General features: G+C 45.6%; 1 protein-coding gene across 13 annotated transcripts in view; it reads left to right on the forward strand.

Annotated features, from left to right (window-relative positions):
• AKAP13 (A-kinase anchoring protein 13) overlaps positions 1-22,972 on the forward strand; it is a 216,912-nt gene that overhangs the window by 78,082 nt on the left and 115,858 nt on the right. For all 13 annotated transcript variants that reach the window (XM_068696270.1, XM_068696269.1, XM_068696267.1 and 10 more), the window contains 2 exons: positions 9,564-9,860; positions 20,179-20,362. In XM_068696270.1, coding sequence (XP_068552371.1) covers positions 9,564-9,860; positions 20,179-20,362 — 481 coding nt within the window. The remainder of the gene's footprint in view (positions 1-9,563; positions 9,861-20,178; positions 20,363-22,972) is intronic.

Raw genomic sequence — 22,972 nt, forward strand, 5'->3', positions numbered from 1 at the left:
GCTGCTGGCGGTGACCTCATCTCCCTGCGGGGACCCAAACGGCCGAATTGCCAAGAAAGGAACTGAAAAGATGCTGTGTTCGTCCTCGGCCGCCGAAGGAACCAGAATACTTCATGGGATTTCCGGGCAGCAGTAATGCTTTCCTACAGCTCTTGCCCGGGCATCCTCTGTGCCACGGCTTGGCTGGTGGCCGTGCCTCATCCCCTGCCATTGCTTCTTCCCATGTCCTGCTGGCCCCAAACCTTAGGGAGCTGCTAGGGCGGGCTCCTGGGGCTCTTTTTGTCACCATTAGTCGGAATAGGTGGGAAATCTGACTCCGCTTCTGATTCAGAGGGAAGGGAGGTAATTGCTCTCAATTGTTCCTTGCTTTATAGCGGGTTTTTCTTTTTTTTTTTTCTTTTTTTTTTTTTTTTCCTGGTTTCAATAGAGTTGTGATTTCGTTGCATGGGATGCTCCACGAGGATGGCCGCTGTCCTAAAATGCGATTTAGATCAGGCAAATACTGAGCAGGGACCTCAAGGAAAGGCAGTCGTGTGCCTGCTAGCCAGAGCGAGGGAAGAGCTGACATCCTAGATGTAAAGCTACCATGGCATAGCACCTTCTGCTGTGCTCATACCTCATTTTGGAGAAACTACCTGAGTTAAAAAAAAAAAAAAAAAAAAAAAGAAAAAAAAAAGACTTCAGTGGTGAAGAAGATGCTGGGGAGAAACAAACTGGGAGGAGAGAATCATTTTATCACGCTGACACAGATGTGTTTGTCCAGCGTTACTTCAGCACCGACTACTCTGATTTTAATACAGCCCTGACTTATTTCAGCCCAGCTCTTCCTCCTCCTCCTTCCTGCACCCTGCAGTGGGTCTGTAATCGCGTGTTTACATCGTAAATTCAGCCAGTTGCCTTGGAGATGGCTGTGGTGACTCAACGGCTGGCTTTATTTGACCTCCCTGCAGGATTAGCCATCAGCAGCAAGAGGCGGTGTGTGGGAGCCCAGCCCTTGTTTAACACCCGAGCCTGGGCAGTCAGCAAGTGCTGTGCCAGTAAACTCTGTAGGCAGATTTTAACCAAAACCTTGTCCTTCTCCCAGCCTGGAGCTGCTTGCCTTTACCTCTGTGCAGCAAGAGGAGTTGCTCATCCCAAGGATGCTGCATCTGCTGGAGGGGCGAGCAGGGCTCTGGAGGATGAAAGGAGGGCTGAGTTGTAAGAATTGAGCCAAGCCCCTCCACCAGCCCTCCTCAAACCTCCTCTGCATCCCTTCTGGCCTCGCAGCTCTTCTCTCATCCTCTTCCCAAGGCCTCACAGCTCCATACGGTCCCCAAGGGCTTCAGACAAAATCCCCCAGGGAGCAGGGGTTACAGGGCAGCTGGTGTTCTGCTAAAGCTAATGTAAAGACAAAAGACTGATTAATTTTTTTTGTTCTTGACTTTGTCAGGAGTTTTGGTGAAGTATGGGGGTGTCAGAACCAGAAAGGGAAATGATTTGATTACATCTGGTGACAAAATTAAGTAGAATGTTTTAGCAAAGCTTTCAAAGGGAAATCACATTTAAAAAAGAAATCTCGACAACTCAAGGTGGTTTTAGATGAGAAATTAAGGAAAATGAAATGGAAATATAAACTGTCAGAATACGTCCTAGAATTTTGCATGTGAAAATTCTCCATTTCCTGAAAGGCTTACCTAAAGAAAAGCATACAACAGCAGTCAAATGACTGCAGCATTTTATATAATTACTGGAGCAACCTGCCTCTGCCTTATCCTGTCTTTAGCATCAGCTTTAAACTTTGGATGGATAAAGTTAACAGTGCTGCGCAAGTATAAGCTTTTTATTTCACAATAAAAGAAAGGATATCAGATTGTAAATGTATGGCAGCAACTTCTCCTCAGAGAAAATGTTCAATTAAGACATTAGATTTTGCACTCTGTTTGCTAATTAGCTTGTATCCTCTGTCAGCGTGTGGCTCCCTGGCTGCTGGTGTGCCCCTGGCAGTGCTGCTCGTGGGATGGTGCTGTGGAGCCTCCCACGATCAGTGCCTTAATAATTAATGAGTTGCACAAGTTAATAAGGAGAGAGAATGGGCATTTGTTTGCCCATGGCTCATGTTAAGAATTTCTGGGGTGGCTGTGCCCCCTCTCTGCAGCGCTCGCTAGAGCATCTCTCGAACATCGTGTTCAGTTTGGGGTGCATTTCCCCACGCAGGGAAGATGATTAAAAACTGTGCTGTTATTTTACAGGAGTGTAAGTTTACCACATGCAGCTGTCAATCCGCAAGTATCGAGCTTGAAGTGAAGGCACCTTGAATTCTGACAGCCAGGTGCATGTGTGTAGGAGAGTCTTTTGGACAGGAAAAGACTATAAAAGTGACATAAAAGTAAGGAAAAAACGCTCACTACGGATGCAGTAAGATTGTGAGTCATACTATAGGAAAAAGAGAGGCAAGGATTGGGCCCAAGAGGCTTCAGGGGTGTCAGATGTGTCCTGGTTTGCTGCCTTTTTTGTATCATCAACAGAATTTAGCAGCTCCTAGTAGGGACATCGAGAGGAGCCCAGCATAGTCGTTAATTCTTTATAGATAATTAAGTGCGTATCATTTCAGCCTCAGTGCCTTAAGAAAGGTACCTGAATATGTAGCTAAATGTAGATTCAGAAATCACTCAAGGGATGGAATAATACCCGTGGTTTTGCACTTGCTCTGACGGATGGGCTGGGTGGTTACAGGTGGTTCTCCTGCCCCACTGGTGGCTGTGTCAGGAATTTAGGAGAAATAGTTTCCCCTTGTAAGAGACAGGTTCTCAGCTGATCTGATCGTTCATAACTAAAACATCAAAACAATCTGCTGAGTGGCAAGAACTGGGCAGTGAATCTTTTGTGTGCTTCCAATTGCTCTTTTGCCAGACTAAGAACAAATCAGGTTGTATCCTATAACTAAGCTTCTGTTTGCCTTAGTGAAAAGGTACCAAAACCTGATTTTGCTATTGCTTTACTGTGACTATTAAGATGCTTCAATTTCCAAATGATCTGGTTCAAATTTTCCATAATTTAAGAAGATTTCCTCTCTACCAGAGGTACTTAGGAGTTGTGCAGAACTATTTCAAGCACTTTCATCGGGCTCTTCCCCTGTTAAGGTCCATCTGCGTGGCAGGCAGAGATGTGGTGGCACTGAACCTTTCTCTCCTTTGGATATCATTAATTACCAAAGCACGGCCACTGCATTTTGGGAATTAAGAAAATACCAAAGTGTAAGCAGGGAAGGACACGGAGAAGTGATGGCACCTCTGCTGCTGTGGCTAAACTGATGTTGCTGCTGACACGATGCAGTCCTTGTTACGGTAGTGACTAAACCTGCTGTAATCACTAATACAGTTTTCTTTCCAGCATCTCTGTAGGGTAGGGAGGGTAGTGGAGACACTGAATGGCCAAGCAAATGGCACATGGTGGTACAGAAAGTCTGTCAGAGCAAGGAAGTGAAACTTGATTGCAAGGCAGCAGCCTCATCTCCTGCCTCTGCTTCTGGAGCAGTTTTTCCCCCTCCGAAAAACAAAAATAAATGAAGCCTCAAAGCATGGTCCGGCAAACAAAACCAGAGAAAAAGCACGACCTCATCCCCATTCGCGTGAGTCAAAAGCCCCAACCGCAGTGTGCAGCGGGGGCAGCTCAGGACCAGCAAGCTGTTGGGCAGATTTAGGGCGAGCTTCCCCAGACATGTTTGGAGGAGCTCACAGAAAGACGCCCGTGGTGCTGTGAGCTGGCGTGCTGCAACTGTGGCTGCATCATCCGGCACGGGTTTGGCTTTGTGCTAGAAATGTGGTAGCTGGGAAGCACCAGGGAGCCCAGTGGAGCAAAATAGGGAGAGACGGGTACTGTAGGTGCTGTAAATGCAATGCTGCAGCAGCTCGTAATCAGACCAGGGACATGAGGGAACAGCACGTCTGCAAGCCAAGTCACCGAAACAACAGCTAAGGTGATCCTGCAAGCTGTGATGCTGTTGTGATGCATTATATGGCCACGAGCCTTCTCGGTGTAACACCTACACCGCTTTTTCCCGTTGTCTGACCTCAAAAGTTAGGGGATCCTTGCCTGGATTTCAAAGGGAAGGAGAAGCACCATCAGAGGCACGAAGTTTCCTGCAAGAGTGCCCTACCCAGCTGCCAGCCGTTTCCCCAGAGCCGTAACCCTCCCGTGAGCTCCAGTTGGCCCAGTCCCAGGCAGCTTTCTGTCCAGGGTGCAGCTCGGGTGGAGAAGCAGGTTCTGATTTTTATTTATTTATTTCTTTTTGTGGTTCTGAATTTGTATAGCTCTTTGTTTTTTTTTTCCTTCCTTCCTTTCTGCTAGTTGAAAGGGTAAACTGAAATTAATTTCAATTAGTTTGGAAATATTTTCATTTCAAACTTCTATTTTACTGTGAAATCCTTTACATATGTTCATGCTTTATTCTCTCCTACCACAGACTCTGTTTTCCCTGAGGAAACGACTTTTCATAGAAAAAACTATATTTCATGAATTACAATCTTTGTATTGGTAGACCAAAAGGGTAAACAACTTGCATAACAAATGACCACTTGGCAGTACCAGTTGTGGATTTTAAAATACTCTTAATTATGAAACAAAAAAAACCTAAAATAGAATAAAACAGTGTAGCCAAGAAGACTTTTTGCAGTCCATCCTCTTTGGTGTACTTAATTGCTCTAGGCAGCGCAATTAAAAGGAAATGATGCCAGTTCGAGATGACATCAGTCACAGGAAAAAGTGATTGAATCTGCATTGAAATTATTTATGAGGTAATGTGTGGGGTCTTACACTTCTTCAGATTTTTAAGAACCTCTGCAGCATAAAGGACCTTAAAAAATCTTTCTACACTCTCCATATGAGTAGCACAGGGTTTAAAATGGAAAAAAAAAAGGCTCCTGTCTGTCACTGGTACTGTGCCTATGTATTTCATAAAGTCTCTTCTGATGCAAGGGGGAATACAGTAACTGTAAATCCCCTACACACTTCAAATACAGGCTCTAGTTTTCAGAACTAGAATTTAGGATTTCTGAAGGAGAAAAGAGCTCTTTCTCAGATGGCCATAGGAGAAAGATCCCTTGACTTGCCTGTCTACAAGCCACCAGATGGCAACATCTGGTGGATGCAAACACAAGCTGTTCCAGGGGATTGCTGCCTGTCTTCCCTTTCCTGCTTTTAAACCTCCTTAGGAGACGTCTTCAGGCTCAGCCCCACCACGGTAGCTCCGAGGATGCAATTAGCCCAGTGGTCTTTAGTCACCTACCAGGCAAACCTAAACACATGCTTCCAGCAGGGCTTTAAATAGCCGCCCAGGCTGGGGGCCCATTGTCTGCTATCTCAAACGTGAAGTCTGAAAATAGGGGGGTTGGACAGGATTTCCACTTTCAGGGCAGTGGGAAATGAAATCATGTTTTAGTAAGAGCTCTGTTTAGCAGCGACAATGTTTTGTCTCCATGTGTGCCTCGTTTAGTGGTGAGAAGCCTGCTCAGGGTCCCGCTGCCACCCTTTTAACCACACCCCAGGTCGATGACATGGTGTCCTTTGGCTGGCCAGGTCTGTGACCATACATTAACCTCTCTGCCAAGCCCTCACAGCTCCAAACCTCCACCTTTTATCCTCCTCGTTTGTTTTGCAACGTTATTGCGTGGAGGAGGCAGCGCTATCGGACCCATGCATCTCATCTGAGCAGGGATGAGCACAGAGAGGCCAGAACCCCGCGTTCCTCACTTTTTGTTGTTGTGCATTGCCCAAAGCAAGTTTCACCGAGTGGCCCGGGAAGGAATTCCATAATTGAAGAGCTGTTGTCTTGCTTTAAACAATTTTTAAAGTATGGGTTTATGTGAAGATGAGGAATTCACTTTATCATGACAGAAGCAACCGCAGCGCCCATTGCTGCATAGACTGGAAAGTTTTAAAATTTCTGTATTTTTCCTGCAGTTTGTTGGCATGGTAGTAGCCAAGTGCTTCTAAATTTGGAGCAACAATCTGAGGAGAAGGAGAAATGGGGTAAAATGCAATAGAGGAAGAATTAGGGGGTGGGTGATTTGACTTTTGTCATGGTTAGGCTAGCACAGAAATGATGTAACTTTGTACTGTGGCAAAAACTGTACGGAGAAGAGAACAGCATGTAGCCTGAGACATCAGCGTGGTAAAAACTCTGCCGTGTTTGTTGGAGGAGGTAAAATTCATGTTGGAGTATTGCTGGACGATAGCAGTGTGGTCGTGGTCACGATTTAGTCATTTGCTTTTGCTCTTTTGGCCGGGGGTCCGGGTTTCTGGAGGCGACTGAAGGCAGTCAGCGTTGTGCGGCGTTGCAAACCCAGTTGCGCTCGAAAGCTCTGAGATGTCTCTTGCAATTTGTGGGTGCACCCACGTGCGTGATTTATTCAGCCCCCTGCGTTTTTCAGCCTTCTGAAAGGCAAAGCTTTGCAGACAGCCTATAAATAGGCTCGTCATTCACCCTGACGCACCCGGGTTTTTCACCTCTGTGGTGAGTCAGAAGGGTTTTGTTCCTCTCCTGGAGGGGAGCGCAGCGGCGGGTGGCCGGCACCCTGTTTGTGGCACCCCATGCTAGGAGAAAACCATGCTGTCTGCTTGCTGGAGCAGAAAGGAGACAATTCAGAGCAATAGCCTCCGTTCCAGCGCTGCCCTGAGCTCCTTCTGATCTTGGGCAAGTTACTTAACCTCGTAAAAACAGCTTTGGGCTTGTTGTGCAGATGATAACCACTTATCTCCTGAGAGTGCCAGAAAGCTGAGCTCACTTCTCCTAACGCTGCTTGCCGTGCTCTGGGAAAAGGGGCTGTTGAAGTTCAGCTGCTGGTCCAGGCGCAGGAAGCAGGGCTTTGATGTGGACAAAGCCCGGCCCCACCAGCGGGTCATGCAGAAGGTCGTGTGTGCGCGCTCGGCTCTTCGGGCCCTTTGCTTACGATGTCCGTGTAGCTGTTTCAAAGCAGGGGGCAGAGACCTCTTGAGCAATCGTATTTAATTGCTCCTCGTTCGTTTGAACTGCTTGCCAAAGTCAGAACCTGTCCCAGACTCTTCCCCCCCTGAGCCTGACATCTCCTCGGATGTGGGGAAGGAGAACATCAAAGCGGTGTGAGGGGTTGCCCTTCAGAAGAGCATTCCCCAGGGCTTAGCGGGATGCTCGTTTGATCCCATCAGATGGACACAGATTGTCGGCTCTGTCACCTCGCTTTCAGGGCCGCGTTAGGTGCTGGTGGGAGTTAGGAGAGGTTGTCACCTCCGCTTGTGTCACGTTGAATGCTCCTGCATTCATTTTGCAGGAGCCTAAATTGCATTTCCTTAAATTTGCTGCCAGCCTGGTGCTTCACCTGTGCCCGTTTAAGGAGACCACGTTTCTAGACTGAGGTTTCTCCAGTTGTTGTCATGACTGAGCTCTTGCTGCCCCGCAGAAGGGTTGTTTGGCTTCATCACAACGAAGCAACCGTCCTGATGAGTTTCTCCATCACTGCTAGCTGGCCGTGTTTGCCTCCAGCTTCAGTCCTGAAGGACAACCGGCTTCCTGGCAGAGTGGCTGTGTTCTAGGGTGTTGTGCAGATGGGATTCTTAGGGGAATAGAGAAAAATAGTTTAAAAAATAAAAATAAATATCAAAGGTTTAGTTTTTCTCATGCTATTAGGCAATCTTTTATTATTTATTTTTTTTAACTTCGCATTCTAGAGAAGTTGCACTGCTTTGCATGAAGGAGAGCCAAGTTCACAGCCCTTGAGTCAGCTTTCGTAGGATAGCACGGTGCTGTTCATGCTGCCTACAACCTGGGATTTTGTGGAGGTTTTAAAAAGTGCTAGTAAGTCTTACTGGCTCCTTATTGTGATATTCAAAGCAAGATGAGCAAAGCAAGAAGGTATAAGGGGAGACGTGTCAAGTTCTGAACTGCATTAAAGGGAAGTTCCCCCAAAATTACACCTTCTGCCTTGAGTATTCAAGGTTTCTGCTGTGAGGACGGATGGAGTTTGTTCATGGACCTCCTCTGGGCCACCGAGGTCTCTGCCACTGCCTGCCCTTTCAGCTGGTGATGGACTGAACTCTGAACACGTGTCCATATTTCCAAGACCTCGCTGCTTTAGGATGCAAGGAGTAACCACATCCCATGCTTATCTCCAAGTGAGGCTTAACCACAGCTTCCAAAGAACAGAAAAAAAGGACTTCTCACCCTTACTCTTAGTTGTAGCATCAGTGCAAGTTTGTCTGTTCCTTCAGCTTTCACATCATTTGTCTCTGAAACATTTCCAGCTGCACTTGCTCTCCTTAGGAAGCCGCACAGCCTCGTCTCGGACAATTTTGGTGCTGCCCACAGTGTCCTAATAGCAGTTTTGACCTTTCAATTAACTCCAGGATCGCCTCTTTCAGCAGACAAACCTGTACAGATGCTCTGTTCAAGAGCCTCAGAACAGATTCGGGAGGTTGGCTGAACGGCTGCAGAGATTAGGGACATATTTCCCTTTTGTCAGTGAAATCAACGGCAAAGGGCCCTGACACAAGAAGGAAACTTTCCCACTGACCACAAATAGGGGCTTAAATAGAATTTTCAAGCCTTTAAAAATAAATCGTCATTTTGTATTTAATTAAGTCGGGTTTCATGAATGTAGTAGGATGCTGAGGTCATGGGCAAAAAGAAGCTGTTCCAGTAATTAGCACCGGGTCCATGCTGTTCTGGCAAAAACAGCGCTGACGTCAGGCTGACACTGGAACAAGGAGCTGTGCCGCACGGTGGGCTTGAAACACGAACCTTATTATTGAAGGGGCACGTCTGGCAGTTGCCAGTGCTGGCTGTGTTGGGCACATAGTATATTTTTCCTTTTAAAATTGCCAAAGATCTTTTTTCCTCCTCTAAACTTTATTTTTTAAGCTTCTGGGTCAGTTAAAACTGTTGCCACTCCAAGGCATCCTTTCTCTGGCTTCCCCTGCCCTAATTAAATAAAGCTACCGAGCTTCTACCCATCTTGTTTGGCAAATATGGCAAGTGGCCATTTCCAGGTTTTTATTTAGCAGAAGCAGCTTAGTTTACTTCTGTCTTTTAGGCTGTGCCCTCCTAGTGATTGCTGCTTTGTAGGTCTGTGGGTTAGGTGGCATTGCGGTAGTTGTTGACCGAGCCAAGAGCTGGGACAGCTTTTGGAGCAGGCAATTTCACGGCACCTGGGTTCTAGTTTCTGGTGAGTTCTTGGGTCCTATGGAGCTGGAAAAGAACTTGTCTGACCATATAATCTAGCTGGTTGGACCACTAATTTCATTGGTGCATTGGCAAAATCTTTACTTGAATTACCTAGTGCTCTTCAATTTGCTTGTAGCTGGTCAAAAATAGTCTGGTCAGATCAGAGCTGCTTAGATATTTATGGATTTAGATTGCAACAAATAAAAAGAGAGGAATTACACATTCCTTTTAAGATCTACAAGAAATACTTGTCTCTGCAAATATATGTAAACTCCCAAGAAGGCATTTAATATAGAGTTGTGACCCTCAATAACTCATGCTTATCTGATTTAATGTAAAGAGCATGTGTGATTCTCTCTCCTATACCATTTCCCTTGGTTTTATTTTGCAGGCCATGACTGCTGTGAGACAGTGAAGGTGGTACTTTGTGCCTCCAAAGAAGGCCATCCCATTCTGGTCGTGGCAGAAGAAAGTTTCCAGTTCATCCAGGATGAAGCCTACGACGCAGCCCAGTTTCTGGCCACCTGCGCGGGGAACCAGCAGGCACTCATCTTCACCCGCTTCTTGGACCGGTCAAGACCACCTGCTGCCGACGTGGACTTTTTGGATGAGAAAGTGGCTTTGGCATTTCGACACCTGAAGCTGCCGGCAGAATGGAACGTGCTGGGAGCAGACCAGTCCCTGAACGGTGAGGAGCATGGGGGCACACATGAGATGGGGCTGGGAAAAGAGGTAAAAAGTCATCTGCTTTGGGAGCCATCCACGTGGCTTTCAAAATACATGTTGGTCTTTGTGCACAGAGGTGGGACATGATGTACCCCGTCTCCTACTGCATTTTCTGAGTCCTTTGCACTTCAGACACCCCAAAATGCAGAAGGCACCGATGTTTCCTCTGTGTCTTCTGCTGTAAAATAGGGCACGCTGTGGTAAGAGGTCAGTGTTGTAACACCCACCCAGGTGGGGATCCCTTTGTGTCTTTGCAGTGCTGTGCATGCGTCAGCATCGTGCTTCTCAGCTTTCCTGAAAGAAATGGGTCTGTGTAGGAACCGTAACGTCCTGGGGAATATTAGCCTTGTGTCACAGCCTCGGCACGTTGATGGATGGTGGTTTTACAGCACAGGTGCAAAGGGATGCGATGTGTGCAAAACGCATCTTATGTCTCTTGGAGGAGCTGGCTGCCTGCCTGCAGGCAGCACAGTTGGTGTGCGAGCACCCCGAGGCTTTGTCCAGCATCCCTGGTTGTACGGCCGTCTGAGCGAACACAGATGTTCCCCAAAGTGAGCCTGGATAATTTTGTGAATAAAAGAGAGTAGAAGTGGGAAAGCCCAACCTATATTAGCCCTCAACCACAGCAGTGAGGGCTACTGAGCTTATAAATAAAGGTCAGTGCTGGCCCAAAGTCTGTGATAAATGCAAAATAGAAGAGTGGGAGCATTTGAGGTGCTGTAGCATGTCCATAGCCTTGGAGATCTGTTGGTTTTATCGCAGAGGAGCTTTAAGGAAGCATGGTGGGGCACTGTATTTTGGCAAATAATTTAACATGGCTGTGGGGCACCCACTGTCTCTTATGGGATACACCAGCACGAACACTGGAAGAGGAATGAGACGTGGTTTGTTCAGCACAGAGGTTGCAGTTCTGCTTGCCCTGACGGGGTTTTCTGCAGGAGTTTTTTTTTTCTGTTCTTTTTCTCTGATTGTTTTTGTAAACATGAATGCATGGGCAGGCAGCTGAAGCAGTGTTAGCAGACATTCAAAGATGTGATCATATTTAGTGGTTTCTGGATAGAAATTCTGACGCTGTTGTCTGTTTACCAGCAGATAAACACTTGGTAGTTTTTTCCTGATGTTTCTTCTTGCATTTTAAAAAGTTGTGATAACACAGGCATTTCTATTTTGTTTAAGTGCTGAAAACACAGTCAAAGACTGACAAAGCGCTGTTAATTAATGAACATTTCCATTGAAGCTCTTAAGTGTTGCTGACTTTGCAGGAAGGCCGAGATCTACTTTTTCTTTTTGACTTTGGTTACTCTTAGGAAAATCAGTACTTGGGGAAATCAGGCCGTGGGTTTCCACTGATTTGCTCAGCATACACTTCTGTGCCTGAAAGGCAGGATGGTGTGGGGCTGTGAATGCTAATGGACCCGAGCAGCATCTGTTACATCTTACAGTGAGGAGGGGGAGCTGAGCGTTTTGGCATCGTGTGCGAGGTTTCTGGAGGCATGCGTTCGTGTAAGGGAACAGACACCATGGCAGGAAATGCAACTTGCATCTGAGAGCTGCTGCTCTGAACTCTTCCCATGCAGGGACTCCTTTCACAAGTAACCGTGTAAGGGCAGCTTGCTTATGACTTGCTCTGGTTTTCATCTCCTGACCAGCTTTTTGTCCGGAGGCAGATTTATCTGGTGGTTCGTTTTCAGTGAGCTAATTATGCACGGGGAACTTGGGGGAATTCTTGTGATTGTGACAGGAAGGATTTGTATGTATAATCATCCTTTTGGTCACGTAACCCTAATTTGGTGGGACGAGGTGGAAGTGATGTCTCTGGTTCATGATGGAGGACTGCTTTAGGAAAAGCTGCTCTGTGGTAAAACACAACGCCCCTCTCTGGTAGTGCTTGTGGGTTAATTTGGGGTTTGGAGAGTAAAAGCATAGCTCAGATTGAAACTGTGGGAGCACGAGAACAATTCTGCGTGCTCTGGCCTGTGCCCATGCAGCGGGCCAGCCCGTCCTGCATTGCATCACTACCTACAACAGTTCCCCCGATTCATATTTCCCATTTTGCTAAATGTCACCGCCAGATACTTCAAGGAAACTTCTCGAAGGAGAAAATACTATAGAAATGAGAACAAAAGAGAATGTCAGATCCCTTCGTGAAAGATTTTCGCGCTGCCTCTCAGCTGGCATGTCTCTATGGGCTCTTGTGGGCTGCAAACAAAACACTGCTGTTCAGCAAAACCTCTGAAAGCAGGAGCGAGCAGCGAGCCTCAGCCAGCTCTCTGGGCATGGCAGCGTGGTGGGAAGCACTGTTCGGAGGTGGCCATTGCTATAAAACACGTCTAAAAGGGCATGTTTTGAAGGGCTAAAGTCTAGAGACAGGTAGGAGGTTGTGGCCTTTCTGCAGGATGAACTTGGGTACACGCTCTGGGGTTGAGCACGGCTCGGTGCTGGTTTTTGGTGAGGGGATGGCTCCAGGCAGGGGCTTCCTTCACCCACTCCTAAGTCTTTCAGCAGAGGACAGTGAGTTGTCACACCCCAAAGGGCAGAGAGGATGCTAGAAGTAACATTTAATAAGGAAAAGTGCAGGATTGCTCTGCAGCAGAGCTATGCAAGAATCGTGTGCTTGCTTATGTTTTGGTTGCCAGACCAAGGCCTTCATTCTTTAAGGGTTTGCCATTGCTCAAGATTAAAGGCATGGTGCGTTCTTATAGCCAAATTGCTAAGAACACATTGTTTCAGCTGCGGGTTAAAAATACCTCTAAAATTATTTAAAACTGCTAGAGGACATTTGCAAACATTCCAGTGGAACACCTTTTTTTTTTTTTTTTTTTGGTCCATAACCTACTTAATTACCTGTTTCCATTCAACAAGAGAAGTTTGTTCGGTCTCCGTAATCCCAGTAGTCTTTCACACTAGATTTTCTTTACATTTATTTCTTGTCATCTCTTTAGACATCATTTTCATTAAAATAAATTGAAAATAAAATCAATGTTTCTTCCTGTGTTGCCATCAGAGCATTGTCAAAAACCCAATATGTTCGTTCACAGTATTCTCACTTGCTTTATTTTCACTGGTCTGGAACAGCGTAAGTTTTTGTTGCTTAAAAGGAAACTGTCCCCAACTTAAATGCATTGAGCAGTATTGATTGATCTAAGCAGTAATTTAATTGAATTTGATTAACATTGCTCAAACCAGTATTTATTAATTAATATTGCTCTGGTACAATGTAAAAGACTAAAATAATCTGTTGCCACATTCTCCTGTTCATCACCTAAAATTCATTGAAAAAAATGGATTCATTTGGACCTCAGTAAGCTCTGAATGAACCCTTTGTGCCAAATTTAGCCCCAGACTGTTTTTGTAGGACTTGGACTTTGATGACAAGCTTTTTGTTCAGCGTGGAGCAATACCCAGCCTGGTCCTACCAGCGACCGACAGCGATGCTCGTGTGGTGGAGGGCAGTGGTTGGACCTTGTGAATCCCTGATGGAAAAGCGAGTTCAGAAAATAGAATCCTTTTGCTGAAAGTGTTTATCAGTGGTCTCACCTTACAGCTTTCCTTGTCTGCTTTTCTCTGGGAAGATGATGCTCTTACCCAAATTTCTCGTTTCTAATTCTTTGCCTTCTGATTTGACCACGATTTAACTTGAATAACGTTTCCCACTAACAATTTTCTTACGGAGAATTTCCTCAGTAAAACACATGGCTATGTATAAAGCCTATTCTCAGGCTTTCCTCATGTCAGCTGCTCTTGCCAGGTGTAGCTGGTTTCGGGGCATTTTGTTAAACACTCTGTTCCTGAGTGGAAGGAGCTGACTGGAAAGCAGAGGAGGGAGCTGTGGGGTTTTGGTCCTTTTCCAGTAGCAGTGCTCGTTTACCATGTTTTTGCTGTTTGGTTTGCTCTTAGGATGTTGTACATCTGACTTCTAAATTGCCTTCCTAATCTCCACTTCTTTCTTTCCTCATTCTCCACAACCCCACCTGCAGTGTGGGATACTCAGGGTGCAGCCTCCTACTTGCTACTTGTAGAAGACCTCAGAGAAGCCTTCAATCCTTAGTTTAGAGGAAAAGACCCCAGGAAGACTTGCAGTAATTCTGCATTATGTCTGTTTATCCACAGATACAAAATATTTTACAGAGAATGCTAAACTGTTGTTGTGCTAGTAAAGGGATTTTGGGAGAGGAAAGTACAGGTCCCGTACTGAACCAGGGGTGGGAGCACCTGAGTTTCCTGATGCTATCAGGGAGCAGGCAGAAGATTCATGACCATTTGGTCGGATGGTCTGGACAGTGAAAGAAAGCCTGGCATGTGCTGAGACCACAGAGGATGGAGGAAGCAGTGCCGTAGAACCACCTAGGTTGGAGCAGACCTTCAGGATCATCGAGTCCAGCCAACCTGGTGCCCTGTCAGTGGGGCAGCAGCATGGCCTTGCCTTGCAGGGACCAGTCAGGGCTTTCGCTTGGGCAGACGAAGGCTTTTCCAAATCCAGAGAGCGTCTGAACCCCTTGGGCACAGGTATCCAGCCTCTTCCCTGCATGCTGCTGCTGCCCCGGGGCCGCGGTGTCGTCAGCTCTCTGCTCTTCCCCCAGCCCTGCTCCAGCCCTTCCCGGGCTTTGCCCTTAGTTCTCTGTCAACCTGCGTGAACTCAAATGGCATCCAAAAGTGTATCTCAGACTCTCCATAATTAGGGATTGCTTTTGTTACCATGGTGTTCCAAACACGGCATTACTTTCAGGTGCTGTATAATCATGTCAGTCTTAATTATTGCAAGTGCACTGCAACTTTCTAAAGAACGTGGTCGTTACTGTTGTTAAGGGTAGGGTTATTTACTGTTCCCAGTGACATTTGGAAGGCTGTTGTTAAAACCAAACAGATGGTTACACTTTATATCTAGAAATCAAAATTTAATATGTATTCTGAGGGTATGTGCAAGATAAATACAGGACTGTAATTTTCTATTTTAAATTATTAAAGAGAAAATAAACTAACTGGAAAATGAAAACAGTATTTGGAGATAGAAGTAATGATTATGGCTTGTTTGTGTTGCAGCAGGGAAAAAAGGCAGGAAAAAAATGAGGGAGGATCTAAGGCTCAGGTATGAAGAGCGTACAGAGCTTAATCCTTGAGTTAGCTATCAGCAGTAAACAGATCGCTTTCAAAATTCCTTTTAGGAAACACTGTCCGTTCAATTTAGTCATCAACATAAGTGGTGAAATCCAGACCTGTGGTTACGATCGTGGCGGTGTGGGCTTCTCAAGAGGGTGCTTTCGGAGCGCTGTGACGATCGGCCCCGAGAGCGAGCCCTTCCCCTGGGAGCGCGGGGAGAAGCCGGCCCTGTGATGAGCTGCGAGATAGCCGCAGATGCGGGTGGATAACCAGGAGGCCATCGTACTAGATAAAACCCGTAGCATCTCCCTGGCTTTAGGAATGCAGCTGCTGACGTCCTCAACACGTATGGCTTCCCAGAAGCGCTGAATAATAAACACCCCTGTGCAATACGCGCTGCTTAAGAAATAGAGCTCTGCGAGCTCATCAGGTAGGAGGTCGGTGGAGAAGAAGTTGCTTTGCCCCAGTTTGGAATAGTCTGGAGTGCGTTGCAGGTTTGATAACTTTGCACCAAACCCAGCAGGATTGTAGTGTACGGGCCACCAGGATGAGAGATCAGAAAGATCCCTACAGAATACAGAAACAAAGTCTGAAGAGAGAAAGTAACAAAGCCTTCTTAAAAAGAGAAAAACAAGAAGCCTGAAAAAAAGCTTTTTAAAGTTTCCAGAAGTAACTAAAACGAAATTTGATTATTAGGAGCTAATGTTTTTTTCAGTTGGAGCATGTTACGGGGATGTGGCTGATGATGTTTTTCTGACATAAAGCTTTAATCTGCTCATCTCCTGCACTCCTTTTATAGTTTCTTCTTGAATGCTTTCGGGGTAACAGTTACTAGTGTTCTTTTCATTGGGCTTTGTATTCTTTCCAGTCTGCTTCCCACCTTTCTCTCTGCCCTCTGATAAAGGACTGTATATAAGAAATCAGCATGACCTTTTCTGAGCCTACTGCACGAAGTACTCTTTCACCTACAGCACTTGATAAGATGAAAAAAAAAAATCTTTTCCATACCTAAATTTAATGCCCTCTGCAGTGGAAAATGTGAAGCAGAAAATGCTTGTTCTTGCTCAGCCTGAAATGTACTGCTCAGTCTGTGGCTGAGAAATCGTTGGCATGAGAGCGTTTCTGTTCCCTTAGATATTAGTGGGAATGAGGACATGAAGATCCTTTGGTGTGCTTTGAAAAATTTATTGTTTATAAGACTAAAAAAGAATTACCCACACATCGTTTTATTAACTGAACTCAAAACTCCAAACACAGTGGCTTTCGCCTTGACCTTCCTTTGGTACTCATCTCTTGAGCCTTCATGCAGAACCTCAGCATGAAGTGACAGCTTGTTTCTGCTCTCTGCTCCCTGTGCTTCTCAAGGGTTGAGCTGAGCACTGAGAACATTTCCAGCTAGAAACAAAGAGAACAAAGTTTTAAGGCCAGATTTGATGGTAGATTTCAGAATTGCCAAGAATATGTGATTTCATTTGAGAAACAAGTGAAGGTCACCATCCCAGGAAGATGAGTGTGAGATTCTCTGAGCTGTTCCCGTCCATGTCTCTCTCTTCCTCAACGAGCTGTCTCAGCCTGTGGAGGACAAAGTGAGCAGTTTGGTGTGGCTAACTCTAAATAAACAACAGGTTTCAAAAAGGAATAGTTTATTATTATTATTACTGTTCTTTAATCAGGATTAAAATGAAAGTTTTTACTTAAGGAACAGTTTGTGTTCTCAGATGTGTCATACCCAAACTGCTTTTTTTCCTTCTTCAATGCTTTTTTGTTTAGTGATAATAGCACCTTAAACTTTAATCCTTTGCAGTTACTAAAGTACATTTGATGTTCTTCTACAGATTTTTTTTTCCTTAGTTACCCAGATAAACTGTCTGTTCATGTGTCACAGCTGCAAAGAAAAATACATAAAAATAATACATCTAAAGTCTTCTGTTTTGCCAGCTGGATTAGAGTGCCCTGCCATTATGGGACAATAATCATATGTTTCAACTCTTGCCTATTACTAGGAAACGAGAAAGGAACAAAAACAATCTTGGCCTTTCCAGTATCGTGTGTCTTGTATTTCCACAGTTTCCTAATTGCAAGAACCTTTTTGTTGACATTCAAAGAACAGCCATTTTAAGATGAGAAGCTCATGCTTGACGTGTGGTAGGAGAAAAAGCTCAGGTTATTGCTTGTTAAAGCTTTTGTTGTTCTCCATAGCTGGAGCATGCATTTTACACCATGCCAGGACGCTGTAATCATCGGCTAAATTTCCAGTGTCCCGTGGTACGAGCTTCATCCTTTCAGAGGTAGTGTGGCTGTAGGGTTGCTGCCCGGCTCCCTCTCTTCTCCATCCCACAGCACTCCCATGCTCAGTGCAGACCCACTCTTGGCTTGTTCTGAGCAATGCCGTTCACCAGCAGATGTATTTTTCATTGTATGTTAGTAGCTAATCCAGTCCCCAGATGGCATGCGCCTTTTCACTGTAGCTGTGCAAGTTTTGCACACTCTGAAACCTTCTAAAGCCATTGCCCAGGGCCCCGCAGTTGTTGTATGCACAGTGCTTCGTCTCTGTGCTGCCATCATCCATGCCCATCTGTCAGGATGGCCTCGGGCCAGTTTATATGTCAGGCAGATCCTTTCAGCTGGGCCTGGAGAGTGAATTTGTGTGTTTAGTACGCTCGGGATGGCAACACGCCACGTCTTGTGCACGTCTTCTGTGCACGCCGTTGTTGCTCAGAGGCATTGGGGCAGTGCCACGACCGTTCAGTCGCGTTTGTAGACACCTCCAGCCACCTGCATCCACTAGCCTGACAATAGTGAAGATTGTTTTAAAAGAACGGGGAAAAGGGTGGGATGTTCAGAAAGTGCAGTCAAATGAGCAGCTTCACTCCCATGAAGGTTCGGGACATCGGGAGGGGCATTTCCTCTCTGGAAATGGGAGGCAGGGAGGGGCACCCAGCTGGAGCAGGGGTGGGATGAGCAGCTGCCAGCACCTTTCCAAGCCCACAGCTGGGGTGTGATTTGCTGGTGAACTGTCAGTTGGCATGAAAAAGATGTTGGTGCCTAACCATGCAGCTCTCAGCTGAAGGAGGAGGAAAGGTTTTGATCTGGGAGTCCGTGCTTGTGCTTTTCAGGTTTGCTCTGCTCAGTTCTGGTGCAAGGGTATCAGTTTCAGCAAGGAAGATGATGTCCCCTTCCAACAAAGCAGCTAAAGCAGGAGCTCCCTTGCTGGAACAGATGCAGTCAGACCAGTGCAACACGTTCTTTATTTGGACACCAGTCATTTGCTCCAACATAAGTGCTTTTGTGCTTCCTACATCCGCAGCAGGAAGAGTTGTATTGCTTTAATTATGCTAGCTGACTGCCAGTTTATTCCTACAGCTAATGTAGGAATTTTGTGCAAGTTCCCTGAGTGAAACCTTGGGCATCTGCTTTCACTCCACTTAAGTCCCACCTGTATCCACGCTTCCTCCTTTTTGCAACCTCCGCTGTAGTTCTCCCGTTATGTCTTATCTATAGGGTGTGTTATTTTTCATTATTTGTTAAGGCCAAGACTGGCAGCCATTGATTAACTACCTTGTTGGTTGTTTATTTCTAAAGCACTACATTATAGCACTTGACACCAAAATCCGTGTCATTACTCTCCCACAGGCTGAGAATTTGTCTCTTAGTGAGCTCAGCTATTCCCTTTTCCTCTGATCAGCTGGAGCCTCCATTCAGACATACTCGTGTATTCAGGACAGCGTGGTTTTGCTTTATGGTAATCAAGAGAAGGCTGGGGAGGAAGGCTTGGTTTGTAGCCCAGAAACCCAATTTGGAGTCATATGGAAGAGAGATGGTGCCAGAAAGCTTTGGTTCATGAATACAGATTAGTTCTTCAGGAACTGATCCAAAAAGTGGGGAAAAACGGTGTGTCAGGCAGGGCAGAACTCCTCTTTCTGCTTCGTTTTCACTAAAGGTCTTAATGATGTCCCTTAAGAAAGAGAGCAAGAAAAACAACAGCCCGCTGACGAGATGATTTCTCTGGAGGCACACTTCTTGGGGAAAAAATAATTAAATCTTAGATGCATTATGCACTTGCATTTTTAAACCTACTGCATAGGTTTGGCTGGCGACCAAATTAATACCCAAATAAATCATTGCTATGATATTGAAGGTATTCTACCAAGCGTGCTCAGTGGCGTGGTTTACGCAGACCCAGCTGGTGCTTTTTTGTTTTTGGTGCTGCCAGTCAATACTGCAATCCTTTGTTAATTAAAAGAACAAATTTGTATTTCTTGCAGTTTTTTTAACCCGAATGCTTTTGCCCTCCCTACAGAAGTACCACGCTTTGATCTGCAAGTGCCGTATTTCAGCAGTGCATCTGGAGCCCATTTCTGGTTGAAGCTTTTCAGAGCAAAGTTGTAGGGCTGCAGCTTTTAGAGGAGGGGGATACTTTTCCGAGATGAAAGCTTTAGGCTCAAGAGTGACTTTTACCAAATTAGAAGGTCACGGTTATTAAACATAAAAAGCAGCAGTGGAGATTACTAGTTTATAAATGCTGCTACTCAGAATTACAGAGCTACTGTGGAAAGCTGAGAAAAGCTGGTCTAAGGCACAGTGAAACCAGGAAATCAAAACCCTCACTTTTTTATGTCTATATGAGAGGCTAAACTGTTCTCTTTTATAACCGCTCTGCATATGGGCTTCAGTTGCAGTTCATTTTCTTCCTGCCTTGGGACAAATCAGTGTCCCATTAAATAACAGAACTCGTCCATTTCTAAAACCTGGTCCTGGGCATGGGGGAAAAAAAGGGGTTGGATGTGCAGAAAAAACCACCCAAACATGTGGGCTCTGTAGGGCAGCTTTGTGGTAGTCGTGGCTGTCCATGAAGCTGTACATTTCACGTTGACTTCTGTGGTCTTTCAGTCTTATCCCAAGAGGTCCTGAGCACGTTCAGTCCCACCATAGCCAGTCCCTTGCTTTCAGGCACTGGTCTCTCCTGGATTTCACAGCCAGCTTGTGCTGAGTGTGTTTTTCCAGGTGCTGCAGTGTTTAGGTTCCTTGGCTTTTTGGCTGTCAGCACCTCCAGTTTCGTGCCAGCCATTGTGCAGTCCTCGGCGTGTGCATGGCTTGTCTCCAGTAGCAAGGATGTGGGGAAATGGCATTCACCTCGACTGCAGCCTGAAAATTCCTATTTCTTTTTCCTTCTTTATTCCCAGAGAACATCCCTCGGGAGACACTGATGCATTTTGCGGTGAGGCTGGGTCTGCTGCGGCTGACATGGTTCCTGCTCCAGCAGCCAGGAGGAAGAGGAGCGCTCAGCATCCACAACAACGAAGGCGCTACACCCGTGAGCCTGGCCTTGGAGAGGGGCTACCAGAAGTTACATCAACTTTTGACAGAGTAAGGATGATTTTAATGGTTACTCGTCTCATTTTCCATTCTCTGCGTCATGCTTCCCTTTACTTTATCCTTGAGGAGTGTCTAAGAGCTATACTCTACCCTTAAAGACGTTTTTTTCTATAATTGTGCTTTTACCTTTATTGCTAGAAGCAATGGGGGCATGTCCTTAGGATTTATGGTAAGTGCAGTAACACTGTTGGGTTCTCCTTTTTTACCGCACAGCGTTCTGTTTCCAGCAGTCCCTTAAAGCCCCACATGAGTCACTGTAACATCGCCTAATTAAGACAAACCTTATGCAAACACAAGAGGAAGAGCTTTGCTTCGAACAAGTACAGCTGGCCAAAAGAGCGTAGCTGGCAGGCTTTGTGGTGATGGTTGGGGACTGTCACGTTCTTATTTGGTAGATTTGGAGGTTTTTGGTTAATACAAGGCCACAACAATTTATTGAAATACGGCAGCGTCTTGTAGGGAACAAATATCTACCAGGATAGGTAAGAATTTAGGTAAAAATTGATGCAAGTATTTACAACAGAAACTGAGAAGCAGCCAGGTCTTGCCAACCCGTAGCCAGTGACTTACACGAGCTCTTACTGCAGCATTTTACAAGGAATCCTTCAGAAAATGGAAAGCTGTTTTTGAACAGCAAGTGTTTGGAGTACTAGCTTTAAAAGCTGCAAATAATAAAGACAAAGAGCTGAAATAAGTCTGGGGGGTGGGGATTTGTAAAAGAGGAAAGATTTGGTCTGCATGTCTGTTATTCTGATGCGTAGTTCCCTTAAGCTTTGTTATTAACTTTGTTTTTCTGATTTGAATCTGCAGATGCTTAGGGTTTATGTTGAGGGACCCAATGTCATGTTTGGGAGTCTTCTGTGTTGTCTACATTCTCACGCAACATTTCTTTATGCTACAAACTGTAAATTATTCTTCCCTCTATAGTTGTTGGACAGGATGTTAGAGGCAGAACAAATAAGATCTGCTGCTGGAGTGACTTCATTTAAGTTTCATCTTTAATAATTCAGCCAACCGCAAACCAAGTGGGGATGCAGGAGAAGGTGCAGGGTGGGACAGGAGCTATACTCTAACCATTTTTTGCCACCGTTGAACCAATAGAGAGGTGATGGCAGTGTTGCTTTATTTCTTTTCCATGTGAGTTCAACAACAGCCACACTGTGAAAATACTCAACACTCTTGCAGGCTATCTTGTAAAACTGGAATATGCCAAGTTTTCCTGTAACTGTGGCGTGGCAAAGTTCTGTTAACACCATTAGTCTCACCTTGGAGAATTTGCATCCTGTCAATAAATGTAAATTAGCCAAAACTTGATTATGGAGCTCACAGCAAAGAGCAATCTGCAGATCAGTAGAGCTGTTAATTTAAAAAGAAATGGGAAGTAAACAGAGCTGTTACAACAACTATTACAGTGTAGCTGGTAGTGTATTTCACAACCAGTTCCAATAGTGGGACGGCAGTTCTCGCTTTGTGGAAGAGAAATGAGCACGTGGGTTACATGGCATTGCCCTCTGCCATTCATTCATGCAGCACTGCTGCTGCAGTCCAGGGGATCTCTCTGGTATCCTTTGCAGCTCCTCTTCGAACACAAGACACGGTAGCAACCTCAGTACCGTTAAGGTGCTGGCCTCTTTCTTTTTAATATATCCTTTCTTTCTTTTTAATATATCCTTAAACTGCTTACATGGATTAAGCAGAATTAAGGTTAGTTTTCCTCTTGGGCCTCTGGGTGGAAATAGGATGCAGAAATATCTGGTGGCTGTGGCTCTGAGAGCTGTGCTACCTGTATGCAGTGTTGCAAGCAGCATGCCCAGCAGCAGGCTGTGGGTGCTGGAAGTCACAGGGCCCCTTCTCGCTGCCCAGGAAAGGGAAAGGTGCCATGCTGCAAGCTTGGGGCTGCCCGGAGTGGTGGCAATGCTGTGTGATGTGGGGACCACCACGGCCCTTTGCACGTGGGGATGGTGGTTGCGAAATGAAGGTGTCCTGTTTGCACAGCAGACATTTCCTGGTGCTCAGTGCTTTCTGCAGTCGCATAGGATCAGGGCTTGAAAATCCCTGCTGGGAGGAGAACTAGTGAGTTTCAAAATAGAGAAAAGCAGCCAAATTCCACGACAAGAGCATATATCATTTATGTGCTGTCAAAACACAATGGATGCTGTACAACCGCTTTTCTGCACTCTGCTTCTGCACAGGCTGTACAATCCACGCACACAAATTTGGCACACAACTCGTACCACTCAGCAAAATACGGAGCAGCAACGCATGTTAGCGAGAGCCCATACAAAGGAGTCATTATTTTTACAAGTAATTAAACTGCACTTCACAAAATAAATGAATGCAGTGCGTTTTGTGATGCATTATCCTTGGGGGGATTTTATTGTTCACTTGCTTGCTAATTTGCAGGACTCCGCACTTCACAATGATCCTCCTGGCCAGCATGGGGAAGGGGTGAATTTTGGCTATAATTAGGGTCCAGGCACAAAACCTTCTCCGCTGATGCAGTTTTGTCTGGGTTCAGCTGCAGAGCACTCTGATTCAGCCGCAGCGTAAATATTTTTCTCAAAAACTTAATTACGCCGGTGACATTTTGGATTTCTGTTT

Source organism: Anas acuta, chromosome 12 (genome assembly GCF_963932015.1).
Source record: "Anas acuta chromosome 12, bAnaAcu1.1, whole genome shotgun sequence".
Classification (NCBI taxonomy): domain Eukaryota; kingdom Metazoa; phylum Chordata; class Aves; order Anseriformes; family Anatidae; genus Anas; species Anas acuta.